The sequence below is a fragment of the Haemorhous mexicanus genome, chromosome 6 (genome assembly GCF_027477595.1).
Source record: "Haemorhous mexicanus isolate bHaeMex1 chromosome 6, bHaeMex1.pri, whole genome shotgun sequence".
In the NCBI taxonomy this organism is placed as follows: domain Eukaryota; kingdom Metazoa; phylum Chordata; class Aves; order Passeriformes; family Fringillidae; genus Haemorhous; species Haemorhous mexicanus.
The window spans coordinates 63,802,426-63,823,242 of NC_082346.1; the positions used below are offsets into that span (position 1 = coordinate 63,802,426).

General features: G+C 45.0%; 1 protein-coding gene across 2 annotated transcripts in view; it reads left to right on the forward strand.

Annotated features, from left to right (window-relative positions):
• DDHD1 (DDHD domain containing 1) overlaps positions 1 to 19,185 on the forward strand; it is a 63,408-nt gene extending 44,223 nt beyond the window's left edge. For both annotated transcript variants that reach the window (XM_059850633.1, XM_059850634.1), the window contains 6 exons: positions 4,891 to 5,153; positions 6,489 to 6,564; positions 10,730 to 10,879; positions 12,554 to 12,806; positions 15,840 to 16,019; positions 18,101 to 19,185. In XM_059850633.1, the coding sequence (XP_059706616.1) occupies positions 4,891 to 5,153; positions 6,489 to 6,564; positions 10,730 to 10,879; positions 12,554 to 12,806; positions 15,840 to 16,019; positions 18,101 to 18,282 (1,104 nt within the window). In that variant the 3' untranslated portion in view covers positions 18,283 to 19,185. The remainder of the gene's footprint in view (positions 1 to 4,890; positions 5,154 to 6,488; positions 6,565 to 10,729; positions 10,880 to 12,553; positions 12,807 to 15,839; positions 16,020 to 18,100) is intronic.
• Positions 19,186 to 20,817: the final 1,632 nt, after the last annotated feature.

A 20,817-nucleotide genomic window follows, 5' to 3' on the forward strand; every position in this document is an offset into this window, starting at 1 on the left:
GTACCCTGTGCCAGGGCCTCCCCACCCTCCCAGCCAGCAATCTCCTCCCAGTATCCCATCTATATTCCCCTCTCTCAGTGGGAAACCCTTCCCCCTTGTCCTTTCACTCCAGGCCCTTTCTTTGAAATATTTCAGTGTCCTCAGGCTGATGCTAAATGAGCCAGCTGGGAGGATGGGATTTGGTACAGCTTTTCTGGAAGAACTGGGAATTGTTCCCTTTGTTACAGTGTTTGATCTGCTCAGAAACAGACAGGTAAAGGTGCTGCTTCTCCCTGCTCCCTCTGGAGGAGCAGAGCAGCTGACAGGGAAAAACACCAGCTCAGTCCACTGCTGCCTCACTGATTCTTCTGGGAGGTATTTGAGCTTGTTTAGTCTGTGGGAGAAGCCTCAGGAGGTGGTGAAATGGGTTGGCCTGATGCCTCAGGTTTAGCTTTTCTATTTTTCACACTCTGTGCTGCTTTAGTGTGTGGGTCTGGGCTTCATATTATGGGATGGTGAGCTCTGTGCACAGAGCAGGGAGACAAAACAATTCCTGCTCCAGCTGGGCACCAAGGACAAATGAGCCAAATCTCAGACCAGGAGCACAAACCCCGTGGGCTGGAGAGAGAAAAACAAGCAGGGTGGGAGTGCCTGGGCTAAAGCTGGGCTGGGACAATGAACTGCAAGGTGCAAATGGAGCAGAGCTGATCCCAGGGACAGACCCCGTGCCCGGCCGTGCATTTTGGGGCCATTTTGGGTCATCTTGGGTGCAGCCCTGGCTGGGCTCTGGTGCTGCCCAAGGTGCATCCATGGAGGAGATCCTTGGAATCAATCCCTGCTTTATTCTGGGACTCCATCCAGCCTCTGCTCTGGGGCAGCCTGCACAAGGCATCAGTTTCTGGTGACCCCAGTGGGACCAAACCCACAACCCCTGGTTTAGGGAACCTAAGGAATCTCCAGGCTTTTTGTAAGGAAAGTTCCATGGAGACCTGGGATGGAAAAACAGCTCCCACTGTCCCTAAAATGAGCTGGGAACTGGGAGGGAGGATGGAAGAGGGGAGCTGCAAAGGGAGAGAGGAGTCTGGTCATGCTGCACTCCACTGCTCCCACCATTCCTGGGATTTTTTGGGGTGATTCCTGCAGAACCAGCAGGTGCTTCCCAAGCACAATAGATCCCATGGAGCAGCAGGTGCTGAGGTTTGGGGCTGGCAGGGAAAGCAGTGGGGAAAGGGCTGATTTCAGCAGGAATTCCTTGGATGGAGCTGCAGTGGGAGCAGGAGAAGCTTTCAGCAATCTCAGGATGAGGCACCCAATATCTGTAACCCAACCATGAGGTGCAGACATGGAGCAGCCACTTGGATGTCCTGGGTTTGGGAGGCTGAGGAGTTGTTTTGTTTTTTGGTTGTGTTTTTTTTTTTTTTTTATTTAACCTTTAATTAAGACCCTTTAGAGGGAGTTGAAAGACAAACTGTGCATAAAAAGATCAGCTCTTAAAAAATTTATTACAGTGATGCCATTTCAGAGAGAAAATTTGATAGGCAGTCATATTTTTCATGTTTAAATCCAGTGATAAAAATTCACTGATTTTAGGCAATGGAAAGCCACTTAGTGGTTTTAGAAGTATTTTTGCATGGATTTTTAGGCCATATCAAGCTGTAACTACCAAAGATTTGAAAGCAGTTCATGTTGCAGTTACTGGACTAAAACCCTGTTCAAACTTTCCTTTCACAAGTTGGAATATTTTATGCTTTTTAAGACTAAGAAAGCAAATCAGGATTAAATCATAGACTGGCTTGGATTGGAAGGGACCTTAACCATCATCCCCCAATAAATATTACCTCAACTTCATATACTGCTTAACCAAGCAGGTTTTAAGCTGGAGCTTTAAATGAATATTCATTTTCTTTTCAGTTCCTTTTATTTTTCTCCTTTTTTTTTCCCTTACTCTGCACACAAAGGTTCAGTTTCTAATCTTAGGACTGGCACAGGACTGTTGGCAGGACACCAACCTGCATAAGTGCTCACTGCAGGTGGAGGGCTCCTGGTTTTGGCAGAGCAGCAAACCAGACCATTCCCAGTGCCTGGAAATCTGGAGCCTTTCCCAGGGCAGATCCACTCCACACTTTCCTGGGGGATCTGGAGTTTAGGAGTGATCTCCATCAGATGATTTGGTTGAATTCAGTGCTTGGATTCTGGTCTGCAAAATTGTAAATGTGCACCTGTTTGGAAATCCTTTTCTTAGTTATGTCCGTGTTTGTGCTGAACTTCCCAGTAACAGAAGTTTTTAAGGAGGAGCAGGATTAAAAACAGGGCTGGACTCAGTTTCCAACCAGGGTTTTCCAATAAATACTCTGTTTTATGATTGCAAGATCAGATCTTTATAATGGAAATGCCATTATGCCAGAAGATTATTTACCTATTCCTGGCAGGAATCCCCAAACACTTTGATTTCAACTGATTCTTGCTGTTTGTTCTGGGTTTTAATCAAAACCTTTTTAAATGGAGAGAATACCAGCCAGCCACAGCTCATCCTGATTGACATTTTCAGCTCCAGCTCCTGAAACCTCTGCCTGTTCACGTGTGGAATTTTGTGCCCAGACTCTGTGTACACCCAAATGGAAGGAGAGGCAGCATCACAGTCAGAAATCCTTGAAAATGGGTGTTGTGCTACTCCTTTCTCCAAACTGCTGCAGGGCTCTGGTAATCACCTCCCAGTGCTCCAGGCACAGGGCTTGTTGTGTGGATTCTCACTCAGTGAAATGTGTATCAAACACTGGCACTTCTGGTGCCATTCATATTTATATTCAGTAATGACTCAGGCTCTTGAAAAATCATGCTGAAATTATATGTTCCATGGCTTTAATTTCCTCTTGCTAACAAGGGAATGATTTGCACTCTCTTGTTTGTCCTCCTCCCTGCCACAGCCTGGAAGCATTGCTCAGTTTCCATGCTGAGTTTCACAGGCAAAGCTGGGGTTTTTTTGTTTGTTTTTGTTTTGTTTGGAGGTGTTGGGTTTTTTGGGGTTTTTTTGTTTGTTTTTGTTGTTGGGTTTCTTTGGTTTTTTGGGTGTTTTTTGGTTTTTTGTTTTTATGGGTTTTTTTGGGTGTTTTTCTTTGTTTGTTTGGGTGGTTTTGTTGGGTTTTTTTGTTTGGGTGTTTTTGGGGGTTTTTTGGGTTTTGTTCTTGTTGTTGTTTTTTGTTGGCCAGTTCCCAAATCTCATGGTTTCCAGTGTCTCTCTCTAAAATACTTCTTGGGAAGCTGTACCTTTTTATCCTACAGTGTAGGATCTGGAGCAGATAAGCTTCTCAAAGACTCCATGAACATAGGATCAACATTTATTTATTTGTTTGCTTGTTTGGGGTTTTATTTATTTATTTATTGTTGTAGTACTACAGGATTAGTCTGTGATGTTTAAGAACTGTATTGCACTTCTGCTTTCCCTCAAAAATCCCTCCTGATAACTTAGAACCAGAAAACTGTTTTTTTAAGCATTGTTTATACCAAATGTTCAAATTTTGCCTCTGTTTGTCTCTTTTTTGCCTTTTTTTCCTCTTACCTGAGATGAGGCTTTTCAATTTTCAGCAGCATCCTTTCATTCTGATTCCTTGGGAATCATTTCCAGCAGGTGCAGGTGTAGGAAGGGAAGGAGAGGAGGGAGCTGCCTCTCCTTTCAGCCAGGCTCTGGGGAGGAGAATGAAAGCCTTGATGAGTTCAGGCCTGTTTTACTGAGACCCAAAAGCAATTTGAGGATATTTTCCCAGAGCCCATCCAGGCTCTCACTGCAGTGTCTGAGCACATCCATTTGAGTGGATTTCTCTCTTCCCAGTCCCCTGTTCCTCACAGGGATGAAGGGAGAAGGGGGGATGAGCTGTTTAGTAGGCTGATGCCAAGGTTGTGGCAGAGATGTGAGTTTGATGCCTCAGGTTTAGTTTTTCTATTTTTCAGATTCTGTGCTGCTTTAGTGTGTGGGGCTGGGCTTCATATTATGGGATGATGAGCTCTGTGCACAGAGCAGGGAGACAAAACAATTCCTGCTCCAGCTGGGCACCAAGGACAAATGATCCAAATCTCAGCCCAGGAGCACAAACCCCGTGGGCTGGAGAGAGAAAAACAAGCAGGGTGGGAGTGCCTGGGCTAAAGCTGGGCTGGGACAATGAACTGCAAGGTGCAAATGGAGCAGAGCTGATCCCAGGGAGAGACCCCGTGCCCGGCCGTGCATTTTGGGGCCATTTTGGGTCATCTTGGGTGCAGCCCTGGCTGGGCTCTGGTGCTGCCCCAGGTGGATCCATGGAGGAGATCCTTGGAATAAATCCCTGCTTTGTTCTGGGACTCCATCCAACCTCTGCTCTGGGGCAGCCTGCACAAGGCATCAAGTTGATTCCAGGTTAAGTGTGGCTCAGGCTCCTTCCATCCTCCTTAAATTAAAAAAAGGGCTGAACCTCTTGCTATAAGAGGAATGCTCTTCTGCTCAGTGCTGTTGAAAATGGAATAGAATCCAGCAAGAAGGGAAGTACCACTGTGCCAACAATCACTGGTGTGCCAGTGAAAACCAGGTGTGCTCACCTCAGTGTTCTGTTCAGTACTTCAAGCACAGCTTGAAGTGTTTGAAGTGTTGAAGTGTTTCATTTATTGAAGTGTTTATTTCAATTTGATACCTTGGGCAGTGCACTGTAGCAGTTTTAGGGTCACCACGTGTCCTCTGTGGTGGCTGCTGGTGGCTCTGGGGGGGAAGGTTGAGCCTCTGGAGCCAGTGACCATCAGCCAGGCAGTTGCTGCTGGCCTTGGGATTGAGCTCATCATCCCAGCCTGATTTAACAGGAGTGGGTCAGTGTGGGATGGGAACATTCCTGAACATCAGCTGGAGCAACAAGATGTGGATACTGAACCCTCTGTCCTCACCCTCTTGCACAGCTGGTGAAGGGGCTGCAGCAGGAGCTGAACCGGCTCTACTCCCTCTTCTGCTCGCGGAACCCCGAGTTCGAGGAGAAGGGAGGGAAGGTCTCCATCGTGTCCCACTCCCTGGGCTGTGTCATCACCTACGACATCATGACTGGCTGGAATCCAGTCAGGCTCTATGAGCAGCTGCTGCAGAAGGAGGAGGAGGAGCTGGAGGAGAGTTGGATGAGCTACGAGGAGCGGCGTTTGCTGGAGGAACTTTACATAACCAAACAACGGTAATGCCCCCACTCCCAGGGATCAGGGGAGATAACCACAGCCCTGGGGAGCACCCTCTGGGTGTTTCCAGAGCCCTCCAGGGCTGCTATCTTTGGTGTTCTTCTGCTGGGGCTGGGTGATAAATGCTAAAAACACAGCACTGGGAGCTCTGAATCTGCACAGGCTCATGGAGCGGTTTGGGTTGGAAGGGACCTTCAAGATCATCCAGCTCCAACCCCCTGCCATGAGCAGGGACACCTTCCACCATCCCAGGTTGCTCCCAAGTCTCATCCAACCTGGCCTTGGACACTTCCAGGGCTTGGGGTACTGTGGTGTTGTGAGATACCCATTGGAGAATCTAAAATTAGCATCCTCAGTCGTTCCAGTGGGAGATGACAAATGATGAATCACAGGTTTTTGGTTCCTGCTTGAAACCAGTCTGAGTGTTGGTGGTACTTGGGAAGCATTAATTTAGCAGCATCCCTGCTGTGGTGGCAGTCAGGATGTGCCTCACTAGGGATGGGTGCAGGATGTCTCTGTCAGCTGCAGGGCTGGACTCAGCACAGGATTTCTGAGAAAAGGGAAGTTTAGAAACCTAATGAAGTGTTGCAGTGATAGGATGACCCTTCAGGCATGTCACAAACATATAATCAGGGAGAAATGGCCATTTTCACACTCCAGCTCCTTAGGCATCCCCTGAAGGGCTTCCACAGAATCCCAAGTGTCATTTGACACTGGCACTTCTGCACAGAGTGAGTGGCTGTCCCTTCAGTGTGAAATGATGGAAAATAGACTGCTGACATCCTGTAACCTCTGGAATTCACTGGGACTGGGAACAGTTTTACCCATCCATGTGTGTGCTTTACGTTGTAGCTGCTTTTTTAATTCAGGCCAACTAGAAAAGCAGGTGAACAACCTTTTTTTCATGGGAGTTGAAAGGGTGGGACACCATCCAGAAATTCCACCTCCATACAGAACTCCATAATGCCCAGACCATTTCCTGTGGCTTTGTTGTTGTTTGGGGGGGTTTAAAACAAAATAAAGCAGGTGATTTGGCTGCAGAATCACCAAGGAAACAGGAGGTGAGTCAGCTAATCCTGAGGAAAGAGGGTGGGCAGATGCTTGGGGTGGTGAACAGGGGAATTGTCATGTGTTGATTGATTCCTTCTGTGGCCAGAGAATCAGGATTTGACAGACATTGATTCTTAATCAGCTGAGCTGCTCCAGGAAATACTGACCCCATCCCTCTCTCTTCCCAGCAGACAAAACTGTTGGACCCCACAGGAATGCCTGTTGGATCAGAGAGGTTAAAGCTGCATTTTTTATTGGATCTCAGAAAGATCTCTATTTTCTAGGTTGAGAGAGATAGAAGAGAGGTTACATGAGTTAAAGGCATGCACCATATCAAAACCACCTGTCTTAAAATTTAAGGTATGTATATTTAAGAGGTTTCTACTGACTTTTTCTGCTTGCTGTAAAAATACACCTGCAGTGTGAGTAATTCTGCTTACTTTGATTTTTTTCTCATGTCCCTAGATGTGATTTTGGCAGAACAATTTGGATGTTGGATGAAGTGTGTGTACATATATGTAAAAATGTAGTTGTATTCACAGATTATTGTTATTTATTGCAATTCTGTCTTTGTAATAAATGTTGAGCAACCTGGTCTAGTAGTGGGAGGTGTCCCTGCCCATGGCAGGGGGTTGGAATGAGCTGAGCTTTAAAAGGTCCCTTCCAACCCAAACCATTCTGGGATTCTGTTATATATGTTTATATGAAATTATATGTAAATATAAATGTAAATATATTGATTATAAGTACCTTTACTAAATAAACCTAGTTATTATACACACACAGTTCTGTGGGAAGGTAAAAACCATTTGGCAGATTACATCAATCACATATTTTAAAGAGTTTCACTTCTACTCCATTGAATAATCCATCTTCCTTGGGGACTCCTTCTAACATGTCACATCTCTGAGCAAATCTGATTGAATTTCCTCCAGGAGTGGATTTTCCTTCCAAATTATTCTGCTCTGGCAGTTAGCACACTTTCAATCTCATGGAGCAGACTGCTTGCTAATCAGCTGTACAAATTGCAAGAATTCCTTATCTTTGGGAAAAGGCAGTTTCCAGCTCCTGGGTGGGATGTGCAACACTTTCTACTTGCTCAACTCTGTCTTGAAGTATTAAACCATAAAAATGTGACATGATAGATGAGAATTACATGGATTATTGTTTCTTAACTTGCCATTTTTCTTTCCTTATGAGTTCAGAAGGGCTCCTGGATGCCAAGGTCAATGTTAAGCCATAAAAAAGAGGAAACCAGCCATAATTCATGTTGTCACAGTCTTCTCCTTTTCATCAGTGCTTGAAAGCATGTGTCAGGCTGTTATCTCTGCCATCAAGGAAGCTGCAGTCAGGCTGGTCCTCCCCCAGCTCTGGGAAGGATTATTCTTCACTCACTTGATTTTAAACTGAAGGGTTTTTGGACAGGTTTTTGCTTTTTAGATGGAGAGGGGGAAAGAAAGGGGGAAGAAACTTTAGATAAAGAGGACTTTATCTACCTAAATTGATGAGATAGATCTGTAATCTTCCAGCAGCATTTCCACTGCACTTCATCCTTTTTCTTGCCCTTCCTGACAGGGAGGTGTTATTTTCTGTGGGGCCTCACACTGGTGACTCCCATGGCTTGAGGCAGAGCTCCAGAGGGAGAAGCTTTCCATGGAAATGATGGCAAGGGAGGATTTCAGCAGAGTGGCTGGAATGGGATTGCTCATCAGCAGACCAGTCCAGCTCACTGAGGGTGACTGGTTTGTTGAAAGAGAACAGCCTTGTTCAGAAGCCAACCACCCATCCCTTGGCTCTTCATGGACTGAAAAAAAATTAGGGTTCCCAGGATGGGACAGAGTCACTGGTGCCACATGAAGGAGAGTTGTGTTTGATGTTGAGCAAGCACAAAGTTGCTTTTGGCAAGACAAATGCAAGAGGCAATACAGCAGTTTGCTTGGTTCGTGCTTAATATTAGAGAAAATGAAATTGTTGACACCACAGGGAGGAAAAACCCCACAAAACATGAAGAGATGGGGTGTGCTGTACTCTAATAAAATATTGGACAAGCCACCAGAGTGGGAACTTGATGGGGAGGGATCTTAGTCCTTATCTCTGCTTCTCCTCAGGCGTGATAATGGAATTACCTGCTGGACCAACAGGAGCAGTGGGAGTTAAAAGCAGAGCCAACACCCCCTTGTAAATTTAAGATTTAGAATCACAGCCTTCTCCCCACCAGCCTTGGAGGAGGAGTTGGAGTTAAAGGGTGAAGGGCTGAAGAACATGGGACCATGGGGAGTGGTGTGACACCACCCCCTTCATGCCTCTGGTGTGTGAAAATTGGGAATTCTTTATTGTAGGATGAATTTCAGTCATGGTGGGTGAGAGGAGAGCAGGATGTACCTCAGTTGCTCCTTAGGGCTGCCATGGAAATCCATTTAAATCTGGCCTTGCAATGTCCTGGCCCAAAAGACTTCAGGGTTCCTCAGCACTTCTCACTCAGCCAGGGCTGCAGAAACTCCTCTGGAGGAAGGTCCAGCCTGTACCTCCTGTGCTTTGTGCCCAGCACAAAAGGGCTCTGTTGACTCATTCAGCTTTTTTTCCTGCACTCAATTATGAAAATACTGCAGTGCTAACTTGAATGGATGACTGCTTGGCTCAGCTCCTGCTTAAAATACAAATAAATTCATTAAGTCTTCTGTTTGTGAATCAGAACCAGGAGAGGAGTTCTCTCAAAGGTCATTTCATAAACACATCTCCTGTGTTCTTAACATTTACAGGAAAATGCCTCACTCCTGATTGCAGGAGAAACAACCAAAATTAATAAATATTTTCTAGAAAGATTTTGATCTTCTATTCCCAGTAAGTTTTATAATACAGCAGCCTGATCTTCAGCTACCTTGCAACAGCACTGACAGTCTAAGGGCTGCAGTTTAAAGGATTTTGGGGTTAAGAATCATAGAATTAAGGTTGGAAAAGGCCTGTCCACTACTAAACCATGTCCCCAAGTGCCACATCCACATTAAATCCCCACAGGGATGGGGACTCCAGCACTGTTTATCAATAGAAGTGATGGGACAACAGTGGGACAAAAGCCACACACCTTGTAACCACTGAAACCAGTTACCTTCTGAGGGTTTTCCCAGTCTCTTTGGAGTGTCCTCTGCTGAGTGCAAGCTGGCAGGCACTGTCTGATTCTTCCCTAAAGCAGAAAAACCATAACTGTGCCCTTCAGATGCTTGACACAGGAATATCAGGTGGACAGGGTTAAAGGTTACTTATTCAATTTAAAGGATTGCACTGGGAATGTCTCTTTCTGTTGTGTTTGAAGGTGGAAAAGCTTTTTGTCCATGCTGCCAAAACACAAGATGTGTGTAAAACTTGGGCTGAGGAAAGGAAAGGAGCTTTGCACCAAGTGCCAGTTTTAATGACAGAGCAGTGCTGTGCTGCATGAGACATGGAATAACCATGCTGAAGGTCTAGCTTTTTGTTTTCCATCAAGTTGGGACTTCTTTTGGGAGGAAGAGGGGTGGTACCAGTGCCAAGACTGAGGAGGAGGAATGTTCTGTGCAGCACTGGAATCCAAGAGATGAAAGGGAGCATTATTCCTATGCCCTCATTCCATGTGCTGGCATACAGGGAAGGCACGTGGCATTCCAAGGATCCTCCACGTGCATTTAGCAAGAATTCAGCAATTTCTCTTGCTGCCTGAGCATCTGACAATGGTAAAATTAACTTTTCAAGTAAGAAAATAAAGGTTGAAAGGTTATTTTGACTTATGGAAATGTCTTTTACCACTGAGTTTTCCATTTGATGGTTTTAGGAGGCGATGTCTGAGGGTTGGTAGTGAGGGGTCAGAGTTGAATGTTGACCTCAGGTTGGTTGTAATGACCCCAAAATGCAGGTTCAGTGACTTCTCAGATGTGGCAGCTCAGATTTACTCAGTTGGTGTTGGAGGCAGGACTTGAGAGCGAGGTCACAGCAACTTTGGGTGACATCAGAGTGTCCCAGTGGGCTGTGCCTGCTCCTGGGACATGGTGGCACTGGGGACAAGCACTGTTCTGTTCACTTAGCACAGCTGTGTGTAACAAGAAAATCATGGAGAACTTGGTTAGGATAAGAATGAGGAGGTCTGGCAGGTTTGGGAAGCTCCAGGAGAAATCAGACTCATTTCAGAGAATTCACAGAATCACTGGGCTGGAAGAGCCCTTCAAGATCATCGAGTCCAACCCAGCCCCAACACCTCAATTAAACCTTGGCACCCAGTTTTCCTTTAGTGTCTCCCAAACTCTTCTTGCTCTGTCCTTTCCAGTGCTGGTGGACCTCTCTGATTTCAAATATCCAACTTGATTTTTGCTTTTAGCACCCCAACATGCAGCCAGGGGCAGTTTAACCCTCATTTATTGATGTTAGGGTGTTCTTCCTTGTTTGGACCAACCAAGACTTTGAGTCCCTCCATTGAAACCAAGAAATGGAGACAGAAACCAAATCCAGTGTTAGGAAACATCCTTTCCATCCTTATAACATGGATGAAATCTCTCCCCAGGTTGAGAATTTCTTCTGTATGGGATCCCCCCTGGCCGTGTTCCTGGCCCTGCGTGGGATCCGTCCTGGCACCAGTGGCAGCCAGGACCACATCCTGCCCAGATCCATCTGCAACCGCTTGTTGAACATCTTCCACCCAACTGATCCAGTGGTGAGTCCTTCATTGACCTCTCAAACCTCTGCCCTGCCAGGTTTAAGCTCTGGGATAACGTGGGATCTTCAGAGTGCGTGTGAATCAACACAAGTATGTTCCAGCAGAGGATTATTTGTTCATGGTTGTTATACAGAGGATTGGAACTGCAGAATTACATTTCCTTTAAATAATTGCTGTAAATAACATATATTTTGCTTCTCTTTTCATGGTAATAAGCATAAGATTTGGGATTATTCTGATTTTTTTTCCCAGAGAAATAATTCTTTTTCAGACAAGGATTTTGTGTTTAACTTCCTGGCTTCCATTAAAATATCATCTGTCCAAAGATATTTTTGCTGTTAAAAAAGGCTTCACAAGCAGTTTACAAGATAATATAGAAAAGCAGAGACTGATTTCTTTTTTTCCCAAAGGATCTCACAAGTAAAAGTTTGTTGATAGTATTTGGGAGAGGATTATTGGTGTAGCTTTGCCTTTTCCTTATTCCACAGCAGCCAGTGTTGGCTGTTACCAAATCAGTTACTGGACCTTTGATCTTCATCCCCTTGGTAACTTCTCTGATGCAAATTGGATTTGGAACTTCATCTACAACAGCAATTTGGGGATACTTTCCTATTTAAAGTAGCTGAATTTAAATATATTTAGACTTCAGTCGAAACATGGTCACGTTCAGCTCCAGCTACTCCAGAATTTTCCTGGATTATCAGGGACAATTGGCTCCACTCTGCAAATAGTAACTTCACTTGGTTGTAAAATAAAGAAATGCAAGATGCTTTTCTACATCTAAGTGGTCAAAGATAAATAAATAATCAATGGGAAAATATTTTTTAAATAAACATAACTCATGGTTTGCACAGGGGTCGACAAAGAGCCATCAAACAAAATGTTTACGTAGCCAGTTCCTGTTTATTGTGTTAGAATCAGCTTAACTTTTCATGAAGTTTGTTCTCTCAGTGAAACCATCTGTTAGTAACAACATGTAGTACAAGTGTTGTAGTGCAGGTGTTGCAGAGATATGCAAAAGTGAGCTCACAAGCAACTGTGCAGCTGATTAAGCTTCCAGGCTGTGAAACTGAGGTAGTTTCTGGGGTCCCTGTCGAAGGAAGGAAATTGATGAATCTGACTCCATGTTCTTAGAAGGCTAATTTATTATTTTATTATCCTATATTATGTTAAAGAATGCTATGCTAAACTGTACTGAAGAATAGAGAAAGGATACAGACAGAAGGCTACAAAGAATGATAATGGAAACTCGAGACTCCTTCCAGAGTCCCGACACAGCTGGCTGTGATTGGTCATTAAGTCAAAACAATTCCCATGAAACTAATCAAACGTGCACCTGTTGGATAAACAATGTCCAAACACATTCCAAAGCAGCAAAACACAGGAGAAGCAAATCAAGATAATTATTGTTTTAATTTCTCTCCGAGGCTTCTCAGCTTCCCAGGAGAGAAGTCCTGGCGAAGGGATTTTTCAGAAAATACGGCAGTGATAGTGAAACTAAAAGTGAACTACACTGTAACCCCATCACTGTGCCACCTCCTAGGCATTGTTTAGGAGAGTTATTCTGGATTTGAGGTTGGAGGGAGCTCTGAATGGGAAGGAAAACTGATTTTTTTTTTTTCCCCAGTTTGGATTCCCAGGATTGACCTTTACTCCAAATTCCCTTTCCAGGCCTACAGATTAGAACCCTTAATCCTGAAACACTACAGCAACATCTCACCTGTGCAGATCCACTGGTACAACACAGCCAACCCCCTCCCCTACGAGCACATGAAGCCAAGTTTTCTCAACCCCAGCAAAGAAGCTACCTCAGCCCCGGAGAGCGAGAGCGCCTCGGCGGCGCCCAGCCCCACCACGTCCCCGGTCATGGTGCGGCGCCACTACGGGGAGTCCATCACCAACATTGGCAAAGCCAGCATTCTGGGTAATGAATGTGCCCTCTGCCCCTGGGCTGGGAGGGGAGAGGCAGCATTTTGGGTAGCTGCTGGTTCTCAGCTTCTTTTTCTGCCTCTGTTGAGGTCAGGGTGGAAGGGGTTTGGGTTGGTATTTGTGTTCAGGCTTGGATGTTTGTTATTTCTTATCTGTGTTACAAGTGGTGAGTTCTGCAGCATTCTACTGACAAGCTGCAAACTGGCTCACTGTCTTTCTCTATAAGGTTTCTTAAGGCTAAACTATCCAATTAAGAAATGACACCTGAATTATTTTCACTGTTAACCCAATAACTAATTGCTCAATCAGTCTGCATTGCGAACTTTTCTGTCCAATTACAAAATACCACCCAAACCCATGGAGAAGAAGGTGAAGAAGAAAGACCAACTCCCACCCTAAAACCTCCATCTTACTTTATATATATTACTATTCTAAAACCTTAAATGCTAAATTTTCCACCCTGTGATATCACACACTTCTAATCAAACTCCACACCCATAATCCCAGTGCTATCAATCCATTTTGGAAGCTTCTCCACAGCCTCAGGTCAGTGCAGTGTTCTCTTGGGGGTCAGGGCCTGGCAGCACAAAAAGTCTGAAATTCTCAGCACCCAGGGCTCCAACAGGTCATGTGCCCTCTGTCCCTGGGGTGGGAGGGGAGAGTCAACATTTTGGGTAGTTGCTGGTTCTCAGCTTCTTTTTCTGTCTCTGTTGAGGTCGGGATTGAAGGGACTTGGGTTGGTATTTCATATTCAGGCTTGGATGTTTATTATCTCTTATCTGTGTTACAAGTGGTGAGTTCTGCAGCATTCTGCTAACAAGCTGTAAAATGGCTAACTTTTTATACAAGGTCTTTTAAGGCTAAACTATCCAATTAAGAAGTGACACCTGAATTATTTTCACTTTTAACCCAATAACCAACAACTATGGCTGCAATGGGGACTTTTTTGTTGAATTACACAAAACCACCCAAACCCATTAAGAAGTTAAAGGACCAACCTCCACCCTAAAACCTCCATCTTGCTTTATACCTATTGCTATATTCTAAAACCCCAAACTCTAAGTTTTTCCACCCTGTGGTATCACACACTTCTATTCAAACCCCACACCCACAATCCCAGTGCTGTCATTCCATTTTGGAAGCTTCTCCACAGCCTCAGGTCAGTGCAGTGTTCTCTTGAGGGTCAGGGCCTGGCAGCACAGAAAGTCTGGAATTCTCAGCATCCAGGGTTCCAGCAGGTCATGTCCCCTCTGTCCCTGGGTTGGGATGGGAGATCCATGGGGAGCTTCTGTGCTCCCAGGGGTTGGGGTGCAGTTGTAAGGAAACTCAGCTCTGGAGATGGGATGGGAGCTGGGGGTGTTCACCTGGAGAAGAGAAGGATCCAGGGAAACCTTGGAGCTCCTGCCAGTGCCTCAAGGGGCTCCAGGAGAGCTGGAGAGGGACTTAGGATAAAGGATGAAGGGACAGGACACAGGGAATGGCTTCTACTGCCAGAGGGCAGGGATGGATGGGAGATTGGGAAGGAATTCTCTGGGAGGATGGGAAGGCCCTGAGTTTTTCCAGAGAAGCTGTGGCTGCCCCTGGATCCCTGGAAGTGTCCAAGGCCAGGTTGGACAGGGCTTGGAGCAGCCTGGGATGGTGGAAGGTGTCCCTGCCATGGCAGGGAATTGAAACTGGATGAACTTTAAGGTCCCTTCCAACCCAAACCATTCTATGATTCTATCCCTATCCCTTGCACAAAATCAGAAAGTGGCTGAGGTTGGAAGTGACCTCTGGAGATCTTCTACTCCAACCCCCAGAATCCCTGCTGGCAGAGGATGGGTTCAGTGAGTTCTGTAGGTGTCTGGCTTGGTTTAATCCCAGCTGACATGTACTTTGAAATAAAAACCAGTTGATGTGCATTGGAGTCAGAGCCTGAGGCAGATGATTTAGTTCATGCTATTGCTGCCTTATTTTTGTCAGCCTTATTGAAGTAACATCACAGTGATTTAACAATTTCCACTCTGCTTTATGGGGAAAAAATTAAATTAAAGCTTGTCTTCTGATTCCATTTTCTGGTATTGGCCAGTAGCAGAAAAATCACACCATGTAACCTATCACAGTTACCTTTAACTCATGATTCTACTATAGGAAATTCAGGCTGGTTAATATAAAGTCTGCTCCTCTATGGTTTTCTGAGTCAAAATAAGCCCTGATTTAAGTGAGCTTAAATTCCCTTCACTGGAGCTTTTGCTTGATCATGCACTTGCAGTTTTTGTTGACTCAAGGCTTTTCTTCAGCTCTCTGTGTGGGATTTGGGAGAAGCCTAGTGCCAGGAGTCCTCCCAATCAAATAAGAATATAAAAGCAGTTTTTCCTCAAGTAGAAATATGTGGTATTTCAGAGCAGAGTGCCTTTTTTGGGGAGTTACTATGGAAACTTTAATGTCTTGTCCATGAGGTGGCAGCAGAGTCGGGATAAAACAGGACAAAACTGCTCTTAACTTTTATATCCCTCTTCCTCAGCAACCCAAATAGTCCTTTTAAAGGATGATGTAACATTTTTAAGGGTCTGTTAGGGCAGTGGACCTGAGAGAATTATAAGAGAAATAATAAGAATATAATAATAATAATAAGAGAAATGTCTTAAATGTTCTGTCGGGATTTTTAGGTGCAGAAGGCACCAATGTTGTTAGAAAGCATTTTTGTCTTAGTCTTAGAATTTATGAAAGAGGAATCACAGCACATCCTTCAAAGTACCAGATTTCTCTCTGCAGATGTGTTTCATGCAGCTTTTTTTCCCCCCCTAAACACAGCTTCCAAATTACAGCTTTTGCTGTAATGAGATGAGTTTGGGCATAAACAGAGCCCACTCCAGCCAGATGTTCCCACCCTAGGAAATCACCAGGAGTGTTTCCCATCCCTCAGCTCTAATTAAGGAGTGCTGCACGGGCTTTAATTTGCAGGGGCTTTAATTTGCAGGGGCTTTAATTAATTTGCAGTTTGATTGATGCATCCTGGGTGGTTTTTTCCCCTCTGTGCTGGATGCAGGAGCTGCGAGCATCGGGAAGGGCCTCGGTGGGATGCTCTTCTCCAGGTTTGGCAGGTCCAGTGCCACCCCCCAGACCATGGAGACAGGAAAAGATGGATCTGAGGGGGATGAGAAGAAGGCCACGACTGTTGGGACCCCACCTCTGCCACACAGCAGCTCGGGATTCCTCGAACCCACAGGTGAGTGGTGCCCACCCTGTGGATCCAGGGAGACAAGAGTGGGATGGGGGGCTGGGAATGCCATAACTGCACATGACAGGGTTTGCTCTTGTGGGTTTGCCATAAAGTAATAAATGTTGAATATCAAGGCCAGCTTGGACAGGGCTTGGAGCAGCCTGGGGTAGTGGAAGGTGTCCCTGGCCATGGCAGGGGTGGAATGAGATGATTTTTAAAGTCCCTTCCAACCCAAACCATTCTGGGATTTTGTGAATCTGTTCGTGAGTTGGGTTGGAAGGGACCTTAAAGCTCATCCCATCCCACCCCTGCCATGGCAGGGATATCTTCCACTATCCCAGGCTGCTCCAAGCCCTGTGCAGCCTGGCCTTGGACACTTCTAGGGATCCAGAGGCTTCTCTGGGCACCCTGTGCCAGGGCCTCCCCACCCTCACAGCCAAGAATTTCTCCCCACTATACAGTCTAACCCTGCCCTCTGACAGTTTAAACCCTTTTTTCCACCTAAGCTCCCAATTCCCCCATATATTTCCCATTCTGAAGCAGTCTGGATTTTAGGACACATATGACATGAAACAGAAGCTGCCCTTGTCCTGATCTGAACTGCTCAGGACAGAAAGTGCAATTTTAGCAGCTGGGTTTTTGGAAAAGCAAAGGTCCTTCCTCTCAGGAAATTCATCCTTGGGTTTATTTCTGAGCTCCCCCTTGGCACTGCTGCAGGACACACAGGGGTTTTTTTGCAATTGAGGGAGTCACAAGTGTCCTGTGACAGCATTCCCATGATGGATTGCTGTCTGTTCATACTAATTGCACCAGATAACCTGTCTGAGTCAGTGTTTGAGGGCAGGAAACTTTGGGTTAGACGTGAGGGAGGTGGAGAAGCAGGACAGGGAACGTCACAGAGCTGCCAGGGGGGTCATTTTGAGGGGGGGTGGCACAGAGAGCTTCCTGCATGGATCCCACATCCCTCCCTGCTGGAAACCCATCCCTGCTCCATAGAAGGAGAGCGTGGAGCAGGGCTGGGAGCTGAATGATGCAATCCCCACCAAAGGCTCTGCTCTCAGAGGGCTCTGCTGGGGTTTGGCTCCCGCCCAAGCTCCCGTAACAGCCTCTCCGAGTGGCCTTCCTGCACAGCCACTGGGGTTTTTTTGGATAAACTCTCCTTCTTGGAAATGACTCTGCTTGTCTGCTGCTGTTCCAAGGCTCTGGCTGCCTGTCCTTGCTGCAAAGAGGGGAGATGCTCCTGGGGCAGCAGGGAGATCTGGGCCGTGTCTGCCGGCGCTCGTGCGATGCTCCCCTGTCTGTGCTCCTCCAGCCAAGAATTAAAATTCCTCCAAACTGCCTTTGATAAATGGCTGCATTTTTGACTCAGTCTGGGCCTTTGGCTTTTGTAGCTCAGCAAGCTTTTAGGTTTTTTGTCTTTTTTTATTTTATTTCTGACAGCTGAAGTGCCTTAGCAATAGGTTAACGTTGGCCGAGTTCAAATGCAGTGGTAATTGCTTTGAATGTGGCATTAATCAAAGCAGCCATTGAAATAAAAGGGTAACTGCTGAAATATGCTTGGAAAAATCAGGATATTAAAAGGGCAGAGCTGTGGAGGGATGACTTTGCAGGAAGGGCTTGTAGTATTGGGTGTAGTCTCCTTGTAGAGACACTAAAAATGCAAGAAATTCATTTATTTCCAGAAGTTTCCTAGTGGGGCCTCAGCATTTGCTGGATATTTCTCTGTAGTTATCATGACAAGTATAAATAAATATATTTATAGAGTTACTATAAGGAAAACAGCTGCATGAAAAAAAACTGTCTTTTCCCAAGTTGAGAATCACAGAATCATTCAGAAAAGACCTCTAAGAACAGGATTAGTTTCCTTTTTTTTGCTTTTTTTTTTCCTAACTGAACACAGCTTCACTCTTAGGTTTGTGCTAAATGCAGGAGGTGTGCATTAAAATGTATTTCTATATTATTAAATCTTGATTCAGTTGAGTGCCCTGTGAAATGCAAACACAGGGAGATTGATTGTGTTGTTTGTCCAGAATCAGAAGCCAAAACACTCCACATCCCTCTTGTTCCTTTTCTTGTTCATTTCCCAGTGGAGCTGGAGCACAGGATCGACTTTGAGCTCAGGGAAGGTCTGGTGGAGAGCAGATACTGGTCTGCAGTCACATCCCACACTGCTTACTGGTCATCTCTGGATATTGCCCTTTTCCTCCTCACCTTCATGTACAAGCAAGACCAAGAAGAGACTGACAAATCCAATTTAGACACTCTTTGAATTCTGGACTGAGGACAGGAGAGGAAACTTGGAAGACCAATGGCACAAAGCAGATGTTTGACTGCAGAGCTGCAGGACCTGTGGCATGGAGGTTTCAGGTTTAAGTGCATGTTTGGGGGGTTTTCCTATTTCTAAAGAGGAGAGGTTATTTGTATTTCAAAGCACTTTATAGTTTTCAACGTTTTGCAGTGCTGAATTAGACCTGAAAGGATTCCAAATTCCTGTCAACACGGACTGTACAAAGAGCCAAGACAGCATTGTAGCATCCCATGAGCAGTTGTGCTTGGGTGACATCCTTGTTAATGACCATAATTGCTGTTTAGTTCATTAAAATATTAAAAAAAAAAATTAGTGGGTTAAAGAAAAAAAAAAAACAACAACAAACCAAACCTAAATTGATTTTCATTAACAAAAAAAAAAAAAAGTACATGTTCAGTACAAACCTAAACCTGCCATGTGCTGATGTTTTATGTACCTGTGAATTACAAGCAGTGGTGTCATTTTTCCAGGACTTTATTCAGCTCCACATCCAATTATCCCCACATTGGAAGCCCATTCTGACTGCTGGCTTCTGAGGTCCTATCCTATGTGACACATTTAGAAACTAATGCTGAACAGAAGAAAAAAAAAAAGAAAAAAAAACAGCATGAGGCAAATATTTGAAATACTGTAATTATAATTTATTATTCTCTCTAATCGTTTCATTTTATTCCAGTGTATAAAACATTACTTTTTTACTGATTTCTTTTGACATAATTTAAGAACCACATTTATTTTCTACAGTGTTAAGACTTTTTCTCAGAAATACATATCTTTGTACTACTATTCAAATGAATATATGGACACTGTGGCACACTTTAAGTATTTTTTCATTAAAAATAAATATTTGTGGTTTCACACAAATGCCATCAGTCACGTTCTTCTCAGAGGTAAGTGCCTTTGCTTTTTCAGGTTCCAAGTGTGTCTCAGGCACATGAGATTGGTTTGCAGAGGACCCAGCTGTCCTTTGTTTACCATAATTAAATCCATACATGTGTGTGTTTGTATGAAAACATATGGATGTGTGTATTTATGTGCAGGGGGAGGGAGGCACCATAAAATAAACTTGGTGAGGCCCGAGAATACCAACATTTAGATTAGGTTTGTATCTGAAACTGATTCAGAAGTCAAGAGGGAAGTGTTGGGATGAAAGGGAATAATCTCCAAATGAAACACCAGAGGGTCATTGCTGAGATTTTAGAGCAGCGTGGAAGGCTCTGGAGCAGGAGTGTTGGATGTTTGCCCTCAGAGCTGCCTCTGCCTGAGGTATTTGTGATCTGGATGGCACATGTGGGAGCTGCAGAGCCTAAACTTCAGTTAAAATAGCAAAATATTGTAAAATTGCAAAAAACTCGGGCTGTGCTGTTGGTGAGTGAATTGTTGTGTTCTCAGTGTAAACAGATGTGGCAACATCAGCCCAGAACAGTGGCTGGAGCTGTGGAAAGCCCAGAGTTCCCTGCCTGGGGAGAGAGGGTGGCTCTTCTCCCAAATTCTATTTATTTGGGCTGCTCCTTCCCTGAAAGAATTGGGAGTTTGGATTCTCTGCTGCAGTTAGGGATTTGGGAATAATTCTGAACAAAGAAAAAGGGAAGGGAGGAGTGGAGGGGAATGGGAAAATGACACAAACAGCACTGCAGTGAACCAATATCCAGCATTCAGCTGGTGGAGGGGACCTTGCTTCAGTGTGGAGCTGTGAAAAATTCCATCTGGCCTCAGAGAGTTGGAGCTCTCCTGCCTGACCTGTTTACCCTGGTGGATGAGCAATCCCAGGAAAGGAAAATAACCCCCTGAGAGGAGGAAGCCTCTGCTCCAGCAAACAGCCTCGTGTTTACAGGACTGGCCTCTCCAGATAAGTTGTTTAATCAACTCCTCCTAATGAGGACAACTTAAACACAAAAAGGAGAATCTCCTTTCATATTTAGGACGTGCAAAACGTTCCCAAATGTGCATGGTTGGTGTTTCAGGGCTCTGAGCTGGGTTGTGGTGCTGCTGCCTTCTCCCTTTCCACCGCTGGATCCACCCTGGATCCTTTTTTAAGGGCTGTAAACAAAAGGGGTTAATTCCTGCCATTCTTGTGGTCTGTGGAAAGCCTGCTGTAGTCCAGGACATGTTTCAGATTTATGGAATAGCTGTTCCCCTGGCCTCAGGACGTGCTGGGACTTGCTGCCTGCTCTCCATATAAGGGAGGAGATCCGACTTTTAGGTGCGTGCCCCTTGGAAAATCAGGGAGAAGGCAGAGCTGAGGAGTAAATCTCTCTGCTGGGAGGAGAAGGGATAGTGAGAGCCAATACCTGATCACCCCTTTGTGTTTTTCCTGAGTTGATGGATGTGTTTATTTGTGATTCTGCCCTAATTAGCAACTTCCTGGACCACCAACTAATCTCCCAAGCTGAATTCCGAATATGAAACACACCTTGAAAGAATCAATGGAGACTCATTCTAAATTGTATGCAGAGATGTTAAACAGCCTTTCATCTTTTTAATCCTCCAAAAATC